The 21,399-nt window shown below is 53.0% G+C and overlaps 1 protein-coding gene across 4 annotated transcripts; it reads right to left on the bottom strand.

The window, feature by feature from the left end:
* Nucleotides 1-2,606: 2,606 nt before the first annotated feature.
* KCNIP2 (potassium voltage-gated channel interacting protein 2) lies at nt 2,607-20,355 on the bottom strand. 4 transcript variants are annotated; one of them, XM_057737196.1, is made up of 10 exons: nt 20,283-20,355; nt 7,509-7,604; nt 6,556-6,654; nt 5,757-5,881; nt 5,277-5,346; nt 5,027-5,097; nt 4,798-4,905; nt 4,502-4,606; nt 4,305-4,367; nt 2,607-4,008 (listed from the first exon to the last, which is right to left on the bottom strand). In XM_057737196.1, exons 1-10 carry the CDS (start codon nt 20,353-20,355, stop codon nt 3,961-3,963), a joined length of 858 nt encoding a protein of 285 aa, XP_057593179.1. In that variant the 3' UTR covers nt 2,607-3,960. The 4 variants fall into 4 exon arrangements, with proteins under 4 accessions (XP_057593179.1, XP_057593178.1, XP_057593180.1 ...); XM_057737195.1 differs by lacking the exons at nt 6,556-6,654; nt 7,509-7,604; XM_057737197.1 differs by lacking the exons at nt 6,556-6,654; nt 7,509-7,604; nt 20,283-20,355 and adding an exon at nt 16,570-16,657.
* Nucleotides 20,356-21,399: the final 1,044 nt, after the last annotated feature.

Raw genomic sequence — 21,399 nt, 5'->3', positions numbered from 1 at the left:
CTAGTAGGCCTGTGATAAATATTTAAGGAATGAACAAGATAGGGTCCTGCTCTTAGAGAGCTTACATTCTGGTTGGGGATACTAACAAATTCAGTACATACATAGGAACTCAGTTTGTGATAAGTGCTATGAAGGGAGGAAATCTAGTGATGTGATGAAGAGTAATCAAAGCAAGGGTCTACTTCAGATGGAAGAATAAATAATTTAGTTAAGCAATGATGGTGGCTTAAACTAGGGAACAGCAGTGGAGAGAGTTGGTGCACCTTTACTGGTGGAGTCAGTGAATTTCTTTTTTTTTTTTTTGGCAGTGCTGCATGGCTTGCGGGGTCTTAGTTCCCCAACGAGGGATCCAGGGATTGAACCCGGCCCAGGGCAGTGAAAGCACTGAGTCCTAACCACTGGACAACCCCCCCCCCAGGGACCTCCCCAGGATTGGTGATGAATTAAAGGGGAGTAGCGGGAGAGTGAGCGAGAGGAAGAAAGGAAGACTCCTAAATTTTGACCTGAGCAACTAGGTGGATGGTTTATTGAGATGGGGAAGACTGAGAAGGCATGAATCAAAGCTCCATTTTGAATGTGTTAAGTATGACCATCATAGATCCACATGGATATGTCAAATGGGCAATTGGATATATGGGTCTTGGAACTCAGAGGAGAATTCTGGGGATAAAAACTTAGGCATCCCCTGCATTTAGATAGTGTTCAAAGCCATGGGATTGGATGTGATATGGAAAAGAGGCTCTGGTCTGAGCTGTGGGGCGCAATGTTTAATATTCCAGTTGAGAAGGATGAGTCATCAAGGGAGGGCTGGGAAGTGATAGCCAGAAAGGTAAAAGGAAATACTGGAAGGCAATAGAGTGTTTTGAGATGGAGCAGCTAACAATATTCAGAATCCAACCAGTGGGGAGAGTCGAGGGAGGGAGGGAATACGGGGATATGTGTATAAAAACAGATGATTGAACTTGGTGTACCCCCAAAAAAATAATAAATAAATAAATAAAATTAAAAAAAAAAAAAAAGAATCCAACCAGTGGCCAGAAAAAAAAATGATCATAATACCAACCTCCTGTTTTTTTCTAGTTCCTATTTGTCTGCCCTAGCTCTGGGGTACTTCTCATTTCCTAGAAATTCTCACCTTCAGACTTCAACTTCCCTTAAGCTTGGAGCTACCCTAAAATATAGAGACTGTCTCCATACCTAACCCATACATACACTCACCATGTCCATATATCCAAATCATACAGTTATTTATATAATTATGGAATGCCTGTTATGTGCCAGGATAGGATGGTGAGGGGGCAAAAAACCTAGTTCAGGCACTCAAGGAGCCCTCAGGAGCTTACAATTTGTCAAAAAAGACAATCACTCAAATAAATATACTTAAATAGACAGTTATAAACTGAGAGGTGCCACAAAGGAAAAGTATAAGGCACCATGAGAGCCTATCGTAGTGTCACCTTGTCTGGATTATGCACGACATGCACAGCACCCATCTTTCACACACAAATCTTGGCTGTGCCACAAGGCCACCCTGGACAGAGACTTTGAGGCCTGGGTTTAGTATCAATCCTCCTATAAACTTACCAGGTGACCTTGAGCAAGTCCTGTCTGCTCTTTGGGCCTGTTTCCTCTTCTTTACAATGGAAGGCTGAGAGGTAGACTAGATCAGAGGTTCTTAACTTAGGGCCCATGGATGGGCTTCAGGGACACAAAAATATAAGGAAAAGTGTGCTGCTTTTTTTTCTTCTAGACAGTGGGCCCACAACTGTAATTTGATCCTTCAGAGAAGTTGTGACCCAAAGAAACCTAAGGACCTAAGGAGCAGACAGCTGTGTGATGATGTGAGCAGCAAAACCAGATGACAAAATGATGGACTCTGGAAGTAAGCTTTTGTTTCTTGAACATCACACCCTTCCCTTGACCTTGTCAATGTGTACAGTGTTGGAAGAGAAGGCCCAATCCCCCTCCTATGGATAGTGAAGCTTAATCACCACATAATGGTGCCCTAGAGAAAGAATGGGAGGAACTTACCATTGGTGGCCCCTCTCCAGGAGCAGAACAAAGAAAGGCTCCCAGCCCACACAGGAAGTGTCTATCACCCTTTGTTTCAGCTGCTCCATAGTGACCTGCCCTGGGTCTACTTCATCTGCTCCCCCATCATTCTTGGCTGGAGTATAGACACAAATGTACATCCGTACTAGAAGCAAGGTTGGAATGTTTATACAAAGGAACTTTCATCAGAAGCTAAAGAGAAATCCCCTCTCGAAAGCACTCTGAAATTAACTAAGATGTCTGTAAATTAGAAATTCTTGATTTGACTTATAAGAATATTTAGCCAAAAGACAGCTGGCTTGGCATAGTCTTCAGGACATCAATCACCTTTCTCTCCCTTGTCTCCTCTAAGGATGTGGGAGGGAGATTCAGGGGCCTCTCTGAGGTCCAATAGGTTTCCAGCGCTTCCAGAACCTGTATCTTGATTGCCTGCCAAGGGCTAGCCATACTATAGGAAAGGAAGCATTTTCTTTGGGATCCAAAATACTGTATGAATTAGGGGTTGTGAGTTATGTGTGGGGTAGGAGGGACAAAAAGGCAGAGACAGCAGCCTGTGCATAGCCATTGTGTTTTATTGGATCTGGTGTATTTCTTATTTTACAAAAATTACAGAGGAACGAAAAATGCAAAGCAGTCAACAGTGTTCTGATGGGAAAGGGGGCTCCTTGGGGGCCTTCCCCCTCAGATCACAGCTGACTGGGAGAGTGAGCTAAATGGGACAAGCAGATATATTAAGGGGTGGCAGCATGGCAGGGGTGCTGACAGTGAGGTGGGACCTGGGTCCTATGGTCCCTGCCTTCAAGGCGTGCTCAGGGGCATCTCTGGGTAGATTGAATAGAGCAAGAGGAGACTCTGGGTGGGCAAAAAGGAGGCTATGTGGGGGGGCAGGAATAGAGCCTGGGTATATCAAAGATTCTAATAAATGCCCCGACACTGGGTTCAAATGCTATGCCTGCCTCCTTCCTTCCTTTTTCTTCTAAGGCATCCACTGTGTGGTCCCTGACTTACTCCGTGCCTCCAAGTCTAGAGGAAATGGCAAATGAAACTTAAGTTGTAGCCATCAGAGAGGGTAGGCTGAAACTCTGGCAGGTATCAGCCAAGACAGCTCCCACACATCATCCCCCTGCTGCCACCACCATTATGCAAACAGGAAGGAAGGAGAGGAAGGAAGTCTAGAGATGAGCCAAACACCAAGATCCCAGACTCTTCTGGGATGCTGAGCAGTGTATGGAAATTTTCTGGGGTATTTCCAAGGAAACAAGGTCTTCTGAAGAGCCTGGAAACTCACATTCTGGTGGCTTGGGGTGGCAGACCTGTAGAGCTCAAAGTTATAGCCTGGTATGCTCTCACTGACAATCCCCAGGCCTTTCTGCTCTCTACCCCAGCTACCTCCTAGGACCTAACCACTGGCTCAGGCCCAAGATTACTCCCTCTACATTCTTGTCCCCCTCCTACAGGGCTCTCAAAGGCCCTGGTCTGAAAGGCCAGTCAGTGCCAAGGACAGAACAGCCTTTCTGATAAGGGAGTCTTAGGGGAAATGTTTATGAGATCAGGGATGGGGGAAGCACCATAGCAGGAGACATTTTTGTCTAGTGTTGTGGTTTCTTAAGTGGGGGTGGGAGGGGGAGGACTACTCAATTCCTATGGCAGGGGCACCCTCCGCACTGAGTTTCAGGCAGGAAGGGGGAGCTGTTGGGAGTTGCGAATACCCCACAGATACATTCTGCCCACTCCCTAGCCCCCTCAGCTCCAGCAGTCTGGACCACTGAATCCTCAGGCTCTTGGATTCCTATAGCCCCCAGGGTAGAGCTAGGATGAGGACAGACCTGGGAAGAAAAGGGTGAGGTCCACCTGGACTAGGGCTAGAGCATGGTCCCCCCAGGACAACTGACCCCCTTTCCTGGGGAGCTAGATGACATTGTCAAAGAGCTGCATGGACCTCATGATGTTCTCGTCCTGTAGCCATGGCGGGAGAGAGGCAGATTGGAGAGAAAGAAAGAAAAAAAGCTTATTAGAGACAGGGAGAAGGACTGACTCAGAAATGGGGACATTCAGAGACAGAGAGAGGCAGCAAGGAAGGAGACACCCAGAGAGGTGGGGAAGGGACAGGCCTCCCCAAGTTATGAAGGATAAGGATTCAGAGGTGGGGGTCAGTTAGGGAGATGATACTAGGCGCAAAGGAGCCTTCTCCTACAGCATTGAATCAGGCCCTGAGTCCAGACCAGGGAAATGTAGAGGGCAGGGCCCCGTACCTTTTGACAAGACTCAATGAATTCCTCAATAGTCACCACGCCATCCTTGTTCCTGTCCATCTTCTGCAGAAAGGTAGTCAGGTAGGGAAAACAGGAGAGATGACAGGAGAGAGGCAGACAGAACTCGGGTAAGTTCCCTGCTGGGACCTCACCTCCTTCCCTTCACTCCAAAGCCCAGGCTACCCAGTCCCAGGCACCTGGAAGAAGCTCTCCACGTGTTCCCTTGGGGCCTCCTCCCGGAGTGCAGGATACGTATACTTGCCCATCATGTCATAGATGGACTTCATGATATCAAGCATTTCCTGTTAGGCCAAGAGAGAAGAGGATCCCTCCTCAGAGCCACCAGCCTCCAAACTAGAAAGCCTAGGGCCTAAGGCAGACTTCACCTGTTGCTGGTGATGCATGTGTGGGTCACATTTCCCTCCTATGGGCCCTTTGCACCCTCCCCCCCCACCCCACACACAACCTCTCCAGCTCTTCAGTAGCCTCACACCTCCTTAGTGATACAGCCATCCTTGTTGAGGTCATACAGGTTGAAGGCCCAGTTCAGCCTATCATCTGTGGTTCCCCGAAGAATCACCGACAAACCAGCCACAAAGTCCTAGGAAGGAGGCAGGGGAAAATGGGTCTTCAGATACCTTTCACCCAACCCTCTCTTTGGGTTTGGGCTGACCCTGAAGCCCCAGGAAACATGCTTCCCTGGCCCACCTCCTCCGGCTCACCTCAAAACTGACCGAGCCATCATGGTTGGTGTCAAAGGCATTGAAGAGAAAAGTGGCATATGTGCTGGAGTCTGTAGGATACGTGTGGATGAGTAAGCTTGGCTTCCAGACAGGAGAGGACTTCCTACCTCCCTACCTCTATGAGGCTCCTCAAACCCCATTCACTTGGCATTTCCAGCCCCTCCAGAACCCTCTTCCCAACTCAGCCTAGAGATGGACAGCTGCTTCCTCTCAGGACTTGTCCCCTCACCTCCTTGAGGAAAAAACTGAGAGTAAATCTGCTTGAAGTTCTCCTCATTGACAATTCCGCTGGGACATTCCTGGGGGTAGGGTGGGGAGGGAAACCAGACTGAAGGAAGAGACAAAACCCCCTTCCACTCCTGCCCCCCCCCCCCCCCCCCGCCACATTCCCACCCAACCCTCCTTGTCCAGACACTCCCAGAGAGAGGGGAAATCTTCGTGTCTCCAGGGGGCTCACCATGTAGCTCTTCTACTGGAGGGAAGACTTCTCCCAAGGGTACAAATAAAAAACACAGAACTGACTGGCCAGTCTACAGGCTCCACCCCTTCTCAAGCCGGCAGAAACCCTTATCTAGAAATTCGGTCTGTGGGGGAAGGGGAGCCGTCCCTTCTCCTCCCCTTCCCTCTCCCCAAAGCGTCCAGGCCAACCTTTCAGAAAAGTCCTGGATAGGCCCTGCCCCTCCCCAGTGTGGTTCAGCTTTGCACTTACGTTTTTGAAGCCCCGATACAGGACCTGCAACTCCTTGCGGGTGAACTTGGTTTGCTCCTGCAGCTGCTCCAGACCCTCGGGCCGGTGACACACAGTGGACAGTTCAAACTCATCCTCCACGCTGTCTGCGGGGTGGGGGCGGTTGGGGGGGGACAGCCGCGCCTCAGGCCTATCCCCCACGACCTCTCTTCAGAATCATTGAACCATCCATCCCCCCATCTCCGACGCCGGAGACCAGCCTGCCAGTTCCCCAGACCCCGAGCCAAGGACATCAAGGCAAGGAAAGGAGACGCCGGTCAGCTTCGAGGTACATCAGCAGGCCCGGCCCAAGGCCAGGCCTGGCCTCAGAGCCAGGGATCTGAGTCAACGCTGGCCCCTGGGCCCTTGATTCCTGGTTGGAGGGGAAGGCCCCCAGCCCCGTCTCCGTCCCAGAAGGACGAGAGTAGGAAAATTGGGTTGGAGAGGGGGCTTCTGATGGTCCGAGCTCTGAGCCTTCCCTTACCAACTCAGATTCGCCCAGCCTCACCCTTGCTCCGCCCAGATCCTTCCCTCCAGCCAAGCCCCGCCTATCCCAGCCATGCCCGAGCCATGCCCCGCCCAGCTCCAGCCAAGCCCCATCCCTACCCCACTCCTGCCACACCCCCCTAGTGTGCCTTAGAGAAGGCCACCACCCCTGGCCCCGTATCAGCCCCGCCCCAGTTCCCAACACCCAGTCCCCAACATCCAGTCCCCAGGCACGCGCCCCCACCCAAGGTTCCCGAAGTCCCCCCCCCCCGCCCCCACCAGGAGAGTAAGTCACCTGGGTCCAGCGGGCGGGGTCTGTGGGGGCGGAGGGAGGCTGGGGCGGCTAATGCTGAAGGGAGCGAACTGTCACCGAGAAAGCGGAAGACCCGGCCAACTGCACACACCTCGCCCCTCACACTCACAGCAAATCTCACAGACCTGCGTGTTACAGTGCACACACCCCAGCCCCTCCTCCCCACCGCGCGCAAAGGCACACGTAACGAATGAGCAGAGACACACACGAATTGGACCCCAAGCACATCACACCTGTCCCTTTTCCTAATCCTATCCCCAAGTGGGACCCAGCGGACTCAAACACAACGATATTCTCAAAAAATGACTACAAACCCGGCCTTTATAGCTTGCAAAATGCAGTATGTTTAATCCTATGAGGTGGGCAGGGCCCAAATGAGGAAACTGAGGACTTCAGACAAAGCGAGGTCACTCAAGTGGGGACCAGCCTGGTACTAGAAAACTCAAGTATCCTGGCATCTGGAGGAAGGTGGGCTCCATCCTTACACTTGAATCCATCTAGTCAAGGCACTGGTGACATACATCTCAAGGCCCAAAACATGCCCAGGGGCGGGGAGGGCGGCCGGACACTAACCCCATCTAAGCCGCGCACAGACCCTCACAGCCGCCTGGTCCCACCCCTGCCACACTGGCCACACTCACACAGGCTCGGAGTGGCCTCAGCCTGTAACACTGACCACGCCCAAACACCCAGATCCCACCCATTTCGCAGACCCTGACCCGCCAGACTCTCAGGCCCCGCCTCCAAACTGACCAAGCCCACTCATTCCACTCCGCACTCCGTAGCCACGCCCCCAGCACGCGGGGCGGCCAGCGCCCCGCCCACGCCCGCCACAGTGGCCACGCCCACACACTCACGCAGGCCGGCTCCCCTCGCACTGGTCACACCCCGACACATACGGGCCCCACCCCCGGAAGCACAGGAGAGGCACTTGCTTTCACTGACTGAGGGCAGGGCTTGGGGCCCGCAGCAAGGCAGCAGCTTGAGGAACCGCTGCTTCAGCGCTTTTTTAGTGGGCCCTGGAGGGTGGCCTGGGAAGAGAGAAGACCCCAGGAAGGTACATTAACCCCACTGTCCCTCTGTTCTCTATACCCTCCCCACCATCATAAATCAACCCCGGCTGGGGGCGGGTGTTGGGGGAGGATGGAGGGTGGGTAATGGCAAGAGTAGCTGGGGCCGGTTAGGGGAGTCCAGTGGGTTTTACAGGCATGAAAGTCCACCAAGGTGGCTCAGGCACCCCGTATAAAGGGACACATCTGGGAACAGAGAGGTGGCTGGCGGGGGGGGGAGTGGTATTAGCCTCAGTCTTTGTTGGCCCAGTGCCCCTTGGCTCCAGTGCTATAGCTGGACCTCTGAGGGTCCAACCCAAGGGCTGCCTGGGTAGGAACACCTCTCTCACACACACACATACAGTGACAGGTGTGTATACATAGAATGATGAATCACAGAGTGATGGACACCACACAGGGACAGCTTGATAGCCAGTACCTCATTCATACCCAGCCTCCCAACACATCACACACTCACACAGACACACGCACTTTGTACCTAGTACTCCTTAACACAAACATATACAAATGTGACTGACCTAGGAAAAAACATGACAGACATGTACTAGGACCCATACAGGCCATCTTACACACAGCATGATCAAACCACACAAGAACACACATTGACCCTGAGACATCACATCACAGTGTGGTCCTCACATCAAGATCACCACAACACATGCCCATATCATATTGTGACGTAGGTGCCCATGGCACCCAGATACCTAAGACTGCACCTCACCCATAGTACCTGCATTTGCCCTGGGGACACCCACCTTTCTTTCCTATAACCCCTAATTCCAAGGCACCTAGAATCTTCCTGCCAGCAGAACGAGTTCTCAGCTAACTCATGCACCCTAAAAGTGTGTCCCTCCCCAGTCCTTTCCAGTATGGCTGCTTACTCTTTTTTTTTTTTTAAATAAATTTGTTTATTTATTGGCTTTGTTGGGTCTTGGTTGCTGCACACGGGCTTCAGGCTTTCTCTAGTTGCTGCACACAGGCTTCGGGCTTTCTCTAGTTGCCGAGAGCAGGGGCTACTCCTCGTTGTGGTGTGCAGGCTCCTCATTGCCGTGGCTTCTCCTGCTGTGGAGCACCGGCTCTAGGCACGTGGGCTTCAGTAGTCGTGGCACATGGGCTCAATAGTCGTGGCTCACGGGCTCTAGAGCACAGGCTCAGTAGTTGTGGCGCACAGCCTTAGTTGCTCTGTGGCATGTGGTATCCTCCTGGGGCAGGGATTGAATCTGTGTCCCCTGCATTGGCAGGCGGATTCTTAACCACTGTGCCACCTAGGAAGTCCCTCGCTGGCTCCTTACTCTTTGAAGATGAAATGATAGCAAACTTTGAGGCAATGACAGACCTTGGAGATAAGTATTTTGTTGTAATGTGGGACTATCCAGAGCCCACAGATGGCAGTTCCCCTCACTTTCCCTTATTTACACACATGTCCTATGGCTCTAATTGTATCCCAGGGACACCCTCCAGGTTCCTGTTGTGCATCTGTCTCCTGGCTGCACCCACCTCCAGACTCCAGGGCCAGAGCTCACTGGACCTGGCATACTGACTGAAGTTGGCTTCAGTCCATTCCTGGAGGGGCCCAACTTCCTTTAGTTGTAGGTTGGCACCCCAGCTCCCTCGCAGGCCCTGCCTCCCAAGCCAGGCTCTGCCTCCCAAGCCAGGCTCCACCCTCAGGAAGACGCTCTGCTCCCAGAAGGGAACTGCTTGAAGTCAGTGCCTCCTCTCTCTCCCATTTGTCCTCTCTCCGCAGGAGCTATGGAGAGGTGGGGGGGAGGCAGTGAGCTGGGAGCAGGATCGATGGCAGCCTGGCCCCTAGCCCAGGGCTCCATTAGCGCAGACTTTTGTTTCCCTGGGGCCTCCGGTGGTATAGTAGCCTCTGGACTGGGGGATGGCTCCCCCACCTCTCCCAACAACCCCTTCTTCACACACCCCCTCATCTGGTCCCCTGCCTGCTCCAAGGACTCAGTCTCCTCTCGGCTCCTCTGAAGATGGGAAGAGAAAGACGGTGCCTTCAGCAGACAGGATGTCTGGTTTTCCTGAATGTCTCCCCTGCTCCACTTCCCACCAATAGCCTAAAGGGGATGGCAAGTTAGAGCCTGACTGACTTCATCTTTTCAGGACTGGATGAATCCCAGTTTATCCAGGACCACTCCCTGTGCCCCACCTCACCCACCCCCATAAATGCAGGACAGGATGGAGGGTAGACTAGGAGTTTTCTGCTCTTACTGAACCCTAGTGCAGGCAATTCATGGACCTTCTTCTTGTCCCCAGCTCCTTTCACAACTTTTCAGTTCTCCCAGGTGTCTACCCTGCAGTCCTCTTATCATGGTTCTTGCGTTTTCCTGTCCTTGGTGGAACTGGGGAACAGCCATGCTATGGAGCTGCACAGTTCTTGGTATGAAGAAGAGGGAGAGGCTAAAACTCCCTGGGGGAGGCAGAAGTGTTCCCCTCTCTACCGCCAGTATCACTCTCCCCACTTGACTTTGGGGTTGGGTGGAGAATTGACTTCCCACTCCCAATGTCTAGATTCTGGAGCCCATTCTGCCCTTAGATCCTGAGAGGACCTTGGAGAGGCAAGGGGGCTTGGGAGGCAGGGTTCCTAATCTGATCCACCCCTCACTCTCCTGCCAGAGTTGATCTATTAATGTCTCATTCACAGTGATCCCATTCCTGTCCCTCCAGAACCCATCCCATCCCCAGCCTTGGGTATGGAGCTGGTATATCCTCAGGGAACTCTGGGAACAGCCACACACACAATCAGATACCCAAAGAGACTCAACCGCACACTCTGTGCCCCTCAGGCACAGTCACATCTGCCATACAAAGCTATACACTGTCACTCAGACACATCAAATCACATCCCTGTCACAAACCCAGGCTCAAGTAGTCATACATTTTGTCCTTTCTCATACACATGAACAGTCACACCCCCTGTATCTCTCACACACTGGGTCCACACACACTCTGTAACCCACACCTACAAGGATGGAGCTGTGGAGAGTCATACACATCTTCAGAGCTCATGTAGGTCCCTGGCCCCAAAAGGGGACTCCCCATAAGTCTGGTGTTATCTCAGGATCCCTGGAATCTTCTTCCTCTATTCCAGATACCCCTGCCTGTCTCCAGACTTTTCCTCATTCCCCCCAGTTTCCCTCATCCCCAATCCCAGTCCCCCCATGCTATACCCCTCATCACCTCCCTGGCTCCTGGCCCTCTCTCTTCACCTCCCCAAGATCCACTCCTTGAGTCCCCCTCTTTGCCCCTCCCAGATGCCTGTTCCCCTATCTCCTCTTCTCCCCTCCCCCAGATGCCCCATCCCATCACTAACCTGCTTACCCCTGCAGTCGCCACCCCAGTCACAAAGTCAGGATAATCCTCTCCCCAACCCTGTGGGTCACTGTCCCTCTAGCCAGCAGACCAGACATACCCAGACACCTGGGTTACCTTCCAAGGAGACAGGCTCAAAGAGGCCAAACTGCTCCAGGACCTTGACAAACAGGGCGAGGACCACGAGCACAGCGACCATCTCCAGCCCTTCCAGGTTCATGGTGGGCCTGGGGCATGGCCCCACAGGCTGAGCCTGGCCCACCCTACTCACACTTCCTCCCCCTCAGGCTCCCCAGCCCGAGCAGGACGGCCTGCAGTCTCCCTCCCCCTCTCCCTCCCCGGATCTCCTCCCTCCCCCTTCACCCCGCCTCCCCACAGGCCTCCTGGCCACAGCCTCTTCCTCTTCACGGAGCCACTTCAACCTATGGATTGGTATCTCCTCCGGAGCTTTTGGTGTGAAGGATATGGGCCAGGCCAGGCCAGAGGAGGGGGGCAGTGACCTGCCTCTGCCCCTGAGGACAGCTTCCCTCAGACACCCTGTGGCTACTCTGCCAAATAGAGGGGGCAGAGGGAAGACCTGTGCTTAGAGAGAAGGCAGGGCAGGGCAGGGCAGTGTGTGTGTGTGTGTGTGTGTGTGTGTGTGTGTGAGAGAGAGAGAAACTAGGAGCTGCACATGTGTAAGTAATAGATGTGTGGGTCAGAATATGTTATGGGTGTCTGAGTGTTTTTTGGTGTGTATATTCCTGTGTTTGTATGGAGAGTAAGTGTACCTCCTCTTATGTGTGTTGACACGATTGTGCACGTGTCTTAGGGGTGTGTGTGTGGTGTATATGGGTATATAACCTGGGTGTCTGTGGTTTGTGTGTGTGAGAGTGTACTGGAGTACTTCTGAGTGTGTATGGGGTGTGAGGTTTCCATATTTCAGCAGGGTTGGGGCATGTGGGTCTGAAGATTGGTAGTATGGATGTGTCCTATAATTAGGAGTATGGGTCTACGGTGGTTGTGCAATTGTATCTGCACGAAACTCTATGAGAATATAAGGGAGGAGAGGGTGGTGACCTCTCCGGTTAGGAGGACACCACCACCATCGATTGTGGTTGCCATGGAGACTGAGAGGTGGGAAGCACTCTCTTCCCACAGGCCAAAGGGAAACTGAGGCCCAAAGAAGGGAGGATTAGGTTCAGTAGCCTGGGCAGGAAAATGGCCGCTTAGCCCTATCACGACGCTCTGGGGAGGGGACTTATTGCAGCTGCCTTTGGGACCCAGAGAATCAAGCTCCTTGGGAGAGGAGGGATGTGCTCTTCCCTTCGTGCTCGCAGGGGCCTCACCCAGGAGCTGCCAAAGCCCTGTCTGCTCTTTGGGAATCTTTACTGAGCTGATGGGGAAATCCAGGGCAGGAGGGTAATCTGAACCTTCCAAGGGAGCCACCCAGCCCCGGTGTATTCCTGGAGCCCCTCCCCCGTCTTCCGGTCTCCCTCAAGGTGGTGGTGATAGCGGCTGTAGTGTGTGTAGCGGGGTAGAGAGAAGCCTTCAGAGCCAGGGAGCCAGAAGAGAAGAGCCTCTGGGTTACTGCCACAGCTGGCTAGGGATTGAGCACTCACTATGTGCTAGATAATGTGCTATGGGCTTACAGACATTATCACATTGAATTTTCACAATAAATCTATGAAGGAGGTACTGTTATCCCTACATTATGGGTGGGAAAACTGGACAAAAGGAGATTAAGCAAACCTCCAAGATCAGCAAGTGTCAGAGCTTCCATCCTAACCCAGCCTGACTCACTCAGCCTGCGCTCTAAACCACCACGCTACACCGACTCCCTTCATAGACAGCTTACCCACACAGGAGGCCCAGTCTAGGGGGATTAACCCCAGAGGGACCCTTCCTCCCTTGTCCAGCTCTGGGATGAGTGTGTTTCAGCCTCAATTGTGGGGTGGGGGTGGGAATGGGGGCTAGTACCTACTGCTTCATGTGAGGTTCACAGATCTGCAGTTCTACACCTCCACCACTGGGGGTCAGGAGTCCATCTCACAGCGTATCTTACCCCTTCCCTCTCCCACTAACCTTTCCAACAATCTTGCCAAGGTGTGAAAAGGACAGGGAAGGAGGGCGTGCCTCCTGCAGGGTTGGCTGTCTGCTCCCCGCCCCCGCCAAGAAGTCAACTCAGGGACTGTTTTTGGTTTCTCACACCTTTGGAGGTTACAGGTTTACAGATGAAAAGAGCAAATATCTCCCTTGCACCATCCAAAATCCATGTCTGGCATTTAATACCCTTCCCCCACCCTCATCAGCAGATCCCTTTTTTTGAGCCAGTTTGGCCTCCTCAGCGTCTCCTAAACACACCAAACCCGGTGCTACCTCTGTGTCTTTGCGGCTGCTATCCCCTCTGCCTGGAATGCCCTCCCTTCTGCTCTCCTATCCTACAGTTCTTACCTGTCCTTTAGAGAGCTTAAATCCCCTTCCTTCAGAGCCTCCAGCCCGCAGCAGGCTCCCAGCTACCTGAAATTCTACTGTACTCATTGTTGGGCCCTCAAAACTCAGCACCTAAGTCTGTAATGTTATTAGTGGGAACAGTAAAAGGAGGCAGCGTACCATGGTAGGTAATAGTGTAGGCAAGAGTGCCACACCCCCTGGGTTCAAATCCCAGCTCTGCCACTTGCAACTAACTGGGCAAATTCTTAATCTCTGTGTGTCTCGGTTTCCTACCTCGTATGGTTGCTAGGCCCTCCTAAATGAGCTAACACACTGAAAGCTGTCAGAATAATTCCTAGCACAGACTAACTGCTTATAATTGTTTGCTGCCATTATTAATAACATGACACTGCCCTCCTTACATTTCTACAGCTCTTAACAATTTACAAAGCATTTCCACAATGCTTTTTCTTCCGTAGCTCTCATGACAACCCCATGAGGCAGGCAGAGTGAATAGTATTGTGCCCATTTCACTGATGAGGCCCAGAGAGGTAAAGGAACTTGCTGAAGGTCACCTAGCTAACAGGAGATATTGCAAATTTGAACTCAGGTCTTTCTGGATCAGTCCTGTTTCCTCAATTAGATTCTAAGCTCCTAGAGGGCAAAGATGTTAAAAAATTGGACCTGTGCAAATTGAATGTCAGGCTCTGAGCTGGTGCCTATTGAACAAAAGTGAACCAAACAGGGTCTGGCTCTCCTGGGCAGGGAGAGACAGCCCACTGACAGAATTATAAGGCATCTGTTCATTCAAAAAATATTTGTTGTGTGCCTACTATGTGGTAGGAACTGTTCAAGGCAGGCCACGAAATGAGCTCTAGTCTTCTAACTGGCAGCCCAGGCAAAACCTGGAGAGGGTATTTTTTGAGCTGGTTCTTAAAGGATGGCTGAAATGTCAACAGTCTGCCGTGACAAAGGGACCAACATTTACTGTGTCCTTGATGCTTTACACATATTATCTCATTTCATCCTCATAATAGAGCTGAGAGATAGGGTCTATTATTCCTGTGTTTATAGCTGACATGGTCAGATTGAGTAGTAATACACTACTCATCTTGCAGATGATGGAACTGAAGCTCAGAGAAGTGATTGTCCCAAGATAACAGATGATAAAGGATAGATCAAGACTTGAACCAGAACCAGTGATCTGCCAGCTCCCTCAGGCTGTGTGTGGGTGTCAAGGAATCCGAAGTGACTGCAGTTTAGTTCATATTGGGGAAGCTATGAGTGATAAGACCAAAAAGGGGCTGATTCCATGGAGCCTTGAATGCCAAGCCAGGCTATTTGACTTGAAAGAGGCAGCACGGAAGGATTTCCCTGCTCTCTGATGCTGATTCACAGATGGACAGACTGACAACTGTTCAGCTGGTTGCCCTGTCTGTGGACCCTCCTCTTCCCTCTCTTACCCTCACCCTCAACCTTCAGAGACCTTGACCCAGCCTCACAGGACTCAAGGTCCTAAATCAGTGAGGCCTCTGGTGGGAGGGTCTGATAGAAGTGAAAGAGCAATTTGTTCTTCAGGTTTTCTCTTCCCCCTATTCAGAGACCTCTCAAGTCTCTGGGCCCTGTGAGAAACTTGCCCAGGTCTGTCCTCCCCAAGCATCCCTATGTCACTTCACTCTTCACCCAGAGGAGTGAAGTCTTAATGGAAGCACTTCAGGCAGAGTGAGGAGTGAAGGGAAAACTATCTTGAAGCATTAGGCGAGCCCTCCCTTAGGTCCCTCATATCTCACCACAGAGATACACCTATCATTTAGTCATTTACCTCCCGAGGTTCAAACCCAGAGAAATACTGCCTAATGAAGGGGGCCCATACTATGTAACTGTCCCACTTTCCCATCTGCCCTCGCTCCTCTAGTGAAGAACCCAGCCAGCCCTTCTCTCAGACCTCCAGCCCCACTCCATCCCCTACCAGGCCAGAAGACACAGCAGCCCCCAGCTGCATCAGGTGATTAATGAGCTCCCTAGGCCTTGGGGCTATTTTAGGGCCTGGAAGTCATGCCTGCTATGATTGAGAGCTGGCCCTGCCTGGCTCCAGCCATCTGTCACTTGAGATAGGCCCGAGCAGGGGGCTTGGAGGACACATGCTCCCCAAGAGACATCCAAGCATGGCTTTGGCTCAGCCCCACCTCCCCCCCCTTCTGGAGCACATGGTAAGGAGAGGCCTGCTTATACTCAGGGGCTCCAGGGGATACTGTGGAGAGAGCCAGAGAACTACGGATCCCAGAATGCCAGGCTAGGCTGTTTTGGTCTCCCCAGGCCAACTGGGTTCTGTGGGCCCTGCCCAGGTGGCTCTAAGGAAATCCAAGTGGAGGTGTGCATAATCTCGACAGTGCCATGATATGATACCCACAATCCACATGTCATAAATTCCACAAATCCCACACCAAGGTACAACCTTGTGAAGTCCACACAACTAACTTAGTGTGACTCAGGAACCACCAACCCAACTCTAAAGCATAGAACTCCAGGTACACGCAGTCTTAGTGTCGTGGAATTCCAGGGATATGTAACCCCAGGAATGCACAGCCCCAGTGATCACAACCCCAGGGATGCACAAACCCCCTTAATACAGACTCCTAGAAATAGACAAAATGGTGACATGCAACCCTTATGCCACACAAGTCTATCCATCCCATCATGCAAAAACTCACTAGCTGAATTCATGTTGGTCCAGTCCCACCTCAGGACTTTTTCCTTCTGCACACTGCCCCTAGTCATCCTAAGATCCCATTAAACTAAGCAATTCAGTAAAGGGCTTTGCCTTTTCCCTGCTCTGATGCAAGCTTCCTCCTTTCATTCCTGTGAGGGGTCTTGCCCCTTACATCCACCTGCTTGAGGCCCCCACCTCTGCTCTCAATGAGAGGTCCTGCCCCCTCCTCCACCATTGTGAGGGACCATAATGCCCCTTCTCCTTTCCTCTTTGAAGATCCCTATGTCCCTCACCTTCTCATTAAGGGACCCTATCCTAAGAAGCTCCACTTCTGTTGGGGTCTTACCCTTTAAACTCTTTTCTTTGAGGGATCCTGCCCCTTCCATCTCTATGAGGGGCCCTTTCTCTCCCCACCTCTGTAAGGCTCCTATCCCACTTCGCTTACTTTTTGAGGGGTCCAGCCCCTTCCTCCCTCCCTCATACCTGGCGACAGCGACCCAGTCACCAGCTGGTAGAGGGATCGCGCTGCCTGCCCCAGCGGGCTCCGGCACCTGCGGGGACATCTGTTCATGGTCCTGCGGTAAGCACAGTGGCCAAGCTCCGCCCCCAAGGCCCGGGGCGTTCTTATCTCCGCCCCCAACGGAGTGGGCCCTGCGGTGGGCGGTGCGGGAGGGCCGGACCCACAGGACCAGGGTCTCAGGCAGTAGAGCCTCGTTCTGCTCCCCGTATTCTCCCGGCCACACGAGGGGAACTCAACCCTGGCCCCATCGTCTGAAGCATCCGCCCCGCAAAGTTCCTGGCGCGGAGCGGGGGTGGGTGGGGGATGGGCGGCACAGACCCTCCCTCACAGCCTTCCCTGGGAACATTTTCTGAATTTCCGGTGGGGAAGGGGCACCCACGGTTTTTGAAAAAGGAGCTGGAGAGGGAACGAACATTATCTTTTATTGTCCCGCTTCCTCCCCTCCTCCTCTGCCTGTCACGCCCCTCCTCTTCCTATTTTGACACAGAGATGCGAAGGGGTTAGAGGACCTAGTTGTCATGGCAACTGCCCACACTTCCATACTTACTGGACCAATGGGCGCGAGAATAGGAGGGACGAGGAGGAACTGACCAGTGTATTGGGGTGGCCAAGGGGCGGCAGGGACGTGCCCTTACTGGTCTCTGTCTTCTGGCTCTGAGTATCTTTTTCTTATAACTGTTTTGTGTTCCTGTGTCCTGGTCCGGCGGGTTCACACTCTCCCATCATACGCTGGTTGTCAGCCGAATGCATCAAGGAGACGCCCCTCTACCCACAGTCCTGGCCCTAACCCTTTCCTGGACTCATCCCTATTTGGTTATACCCAAAGTAAACCCTTCCAGGATTCACTAACGCCTTCAAACCTCTGATAGAGCCTGTGGGGATCCCACTCCTGCGACTGGGATCCCGTATTTTTAGCTGAAAATCCTAGGAGAGTCACTTCTGAACTCCATGGAACCTTGCCACTTGATTTGGCAAAATCCCCATCTGGAATCAGTTCCGCAAGCATGGCTCCTGTAAGACCACACGGGGGCGCTCCAGCCCAGGAACGATATTTATGGCCGGAGGGAGGCGACTCCGGAGATCCTGGGCCGGGACCCGAGTTCAGGCCTCGCCCAGCCAGGTCCCAATTCTCTCATCTTCTCCAGTTCTTTCCTTGCTTCCGGCTTGGACAGGACCGCAGCTGATCGCTGCCTTTTCCCACCTCGCTGCACTGCCAAGCGGTCCTGCCCGGCTGGGAAGACCGGAGGGGCTAGATGCAGGGCGGGGTTCAGATTGTTTTCTCCTAAAAGTCTCCCCGAGATTTGTTTTTGAGCCTGGGGTGGGCGTGTAGAAGTAAAGCCGCTGAGGAAACCCAGGATGCATTAAGGTATGACTTTAGCGCCCCCTCCCTGTCAGCCTGATAGGCCAGGATGACTGAAGCCCCAGATCCGATCCCAGGAATCCCGCCTGCACAAGGAAGGAACATTGGGAATTTCGATGACCCTGCTGCACTTCCTCCTCGCAAGCGTTCAGCACCGCGGACAACGACTCCCCTTCCGGCTTCAGCTTAGGCGTCTCGAGCACCCACCGCCTTAACACCAGCTTTCCAGCTCTATTTATCTCTCGGTATAAAATAAGCCTTCCTTCGAAAGAAGTGCTCCTGGTAGTCTTATTTCTACTTTCCAAGTCGTGTGTGGAGGTATCTACAGCGAGGATGCTGTTGACGTGGAACACGATTCTGGATGCTTGTCAACATTTGAACTTTCTCTTTCCCTTGGGAGGCAGGCAGGTAGGAAGTAGTATTTCCCATTTTACAGATGAGAAAAATGAGGCCCAGAGAGCAAAAGTCATACAGAACTGGTATTCACACTTCCATTCCTGCACCTTCCAGTACAAGGGCTTCTCCACTTCCACCCAATCTCTGATTCAAATAGACAATGGGGAGGGGATGATTCCAATTAAGGGGAAAATCAATTAAAGCAGGAAGCAAACACTGACTAATGTGGTGCTAATGAGGGCGCTGGGACCCTTACTACGCTCAAGGATCCTGAGTTGGTGAGAACAGAGTTTAAAGCAAAGCTAGTCAGCTGGACCTCTGGAATACATGCAGGTCTGAGGCACATCTAGGGCACATCTGGGGCCTGCTGAGTGGAAGGGCTCCCCCTTCTGGGAGTCTGGACATAGGGACGAGAACCTCCCTAGGCTGGGTGAGTTAGGGAGACACTGTTTCAAGGCATTATGACCTAGTCCTCTTCCCATCCCCAAGTCTTAACCTCACTCTCCTCAAGACAGACAAGGATCATGGCTTCCCTCCACCTCCCCAGCTTGCTTCAGAAACAGGGGAGGCAGTCTCCCTACTCCCATTCTCTACTGGAGTTCCTGGACATGCTGCACAATGAGAGACAGAAACACACGTATATGGAAATGTACACAAGGTGACACAGTCACCCACACAAACACATGGATCTGCCTACCAAGCCCAGGAATATGCACAGGCACAGATGTACTGGTCTCACATACCTCCCCAGTGTGGGAGAGAGGATGCCTGGGCAGCAAAGTGGTTTGGGGGGATACCTTATAAGGGGAGCCACACGGTACCTCCCAGGCCTAGAACTTCTATCTCTGGGTCTGGAGGGGAGGCAACAGGGTATGTTTTCTTCCTGGTATGGGTGAAGTTCTGGGAGGGTTGTTGGGAGTTGAAGGAGCTTCAGTTGTAAGAATGATCTCTAGATACTTGGCGGGGGGGGGGGGGGTGGCGGTGGGTGGCGCTGACCCGGCATTAACTACAGCCTCCCCACAGGAGCCGGGTGTCACTCCTGGAAGCCAGACTGGGTATATGGACACCAGAGTTCCTCCTTGGGTCAACCGGGCTATTTGCAGAAAATGTGGGGAAGCAATGGTGTGCATTAAAGACCCCCTTCTGCACCAGGAAGCCAGAGAGGCAGCAAAGACATGTCACAGACACTCTCAGAGCCCCACTGCAGACATCATCACATGAGAGTACACAATCAGTATCAAATACCAATATAACCTGCACAGTCTCACAATCACAAAATACAACACAACCCACTTTAACACATGCTTGTCCCAGGAGGTTCACAGTCATAAAGTCTTACAAAGAGACATACCACCATAAAGTGAAGACCTGACACATACTGGCAGTCACATGCCACTTCGTACAGAATCACACACTCAAAGCACAGAGTTGCACACAGAACAGAGATACATGGTCAAAACAACTTCATTAGTACCATCAGGGTTCTACACAACCTCACTGAAACATCTGACAAGATCATACAATTGCACAGCCACACACACTCACTCTGGCTGTCACCAAGCCCAGGGCACATGGCAACCAGCTGTGGGAGGCGCATACACATATATACACACAGACACACAAAGAATGACAGGCACTCATGCACGTAACACCTCCCACTCTAGACACCCTCCTAGCCTTGTGTCACGCATGCCCACACCTGCTGCCTCTCCCCACCTGCCCACCTGCTCTCCCCCTCACCCCCCCACCCCCCAGGACCCAAGGCTTTGGGCCTCAGTGTCCTGACACTCAGAACAGCCGGGAGGGTGCCTGGGAATGGGTCAGAGTGTGGGTAAGGGTCTGGCAGGAGTCAGAGGGGCTTAAGGGTCTGGGGGGATGGAATCTACCCTCCTTCCCCCGACCCCCAAGCCACTGACTCACCCGTGAGCTGGTCATAGGATCCGTCCAGGTCTCGGGAATCGGACAAACTCTCCTTACGGCCCTGGCCCCGCATGGCCCCCGGCGCCCCCTTCCCGTCCCCACCTGGGCCGTGGGAGGGGGCGCCGGGTGGCCAGGATAGGGAGCTCACACGGCGCCCCCTGGCGGCGTAGCGCGCTGCCGGGGGCTGGGGGCCGAAGAGTCCCGGCTGGAGCTAAGAGCTGGGGACCGCCGAGGTCTAGGGCCCACCTGGGGGTCCTGGGGCAGAAGCGCGAGGCTTGGGCAGTAGGTGAGCTCAGAGCCGGAGGCAGAGCGGAGAAGAGCCCGGAGCTGGAGCCGAGCCGCCTCTCCTCCCGCCCCCTCCCCGCGGCTGTCACCGCCACCTCCCCCCTTTGGCGCTGCCGGGATTGGCTCCCCCTACCCCCGCCCCCTCCTCTTTGCAGTTCGGGGGAGGCACCCGGTGAAGGGGTGAGCTGAGAAGTGCGGGGAGGGAGACCAGCTCTCTGGCAACACTACCCCCTAAACCTGAAGCCCCGGGTCTTGGGCGTGGAGGAGGGAACAGGGCCAGAAAAGCCCCACTATGAGGAATCCCCGAGCCGATTCTCAGCACTCCTTCCCCTACCCTCAGCACTGGTCCGGGTATGTCTGAGTCCTCTGTTCCGGCTCCCTGTCAGCCCCTATTTTCTCTGTTGTTCTTCACTCATGTATGAGTCTCTGAGACCCCCACCCATGCCCACCCTGCTTGAAGGGGGCTGGGGATGCAAAGGTCAACCCAGCCTCTCACGCAGGCTCATCTCAGGCCAGTGGACTACAGTTTTTTCTCTTGGAAGGACCCCTACCCTCACCCACTCCAGGACCCTGTCTCTGGCCCCTATTCACTCTCAGGGTGCCTTCTTCCCTGATCTAATGACCCCCGCTGGCCAACTGGGAAGAAAAAGAAGAGTGAACCAGGTCAGTTTCTCAAGACTTTCTTTTTCTTTTTTCTTTCAACTTTCCTGCCCTATTCTCTTTTGTCACCTGCCCTGTCCTAAATTCCTTCTGTTTTCCAGAAGATCTGGAAAATGACTGAGGGGTTTGGGGATGCAGGCAAGATTAGGGGAGAAATGCCCTTGTTATGAGG

This window comes from Hippopotamus amphibius, chromosome 5 (genome assembly GCF_030028045.1).
Source record: "Hippopotamus amphibius kiboko isolate mHipAmp2 chromosome 5, mHipAmp2.hap2, whole genome shotgun sequence".
Lineage (NCBI taxonomy): Eukaryota > Metazoa > Chordata > Mammalia > Artiodactyla > Hippopotamidae > Hippopotamus > Hippopotamus amphibius.
Note: the sequence above shows the minus strand (reverse complement) of the source record. Positions and strands in the feature narration are given on the sequence as shown.

Excerpts from the sequence above, each read along its gene's own strand:
- KCNIP2 (XM_057737196.1), bottom strand. The coding sequence starts at position 20,355 with ATGCGGGGCCAGGGCCGTAAGGAGAGTTTGTCCGATTCCCGAGACCTG. Across the intron at positions 4,906-5,026 it reads ATGGCTCGGTCAGTTTTGAG|GACTTTGTGGCTGGTTTGTC; the intron begins GTGAGCCGGAGG and ends CCTCCTTCCTAG. Across the intron at positions 4,368-4,501 it reads ACGTGGAGAGCTTCTTCCAG|AAGATGGACAGGAACAAGGA; the intron begins GTGCCTGGGACT and ends ACCTTTCTGCAG.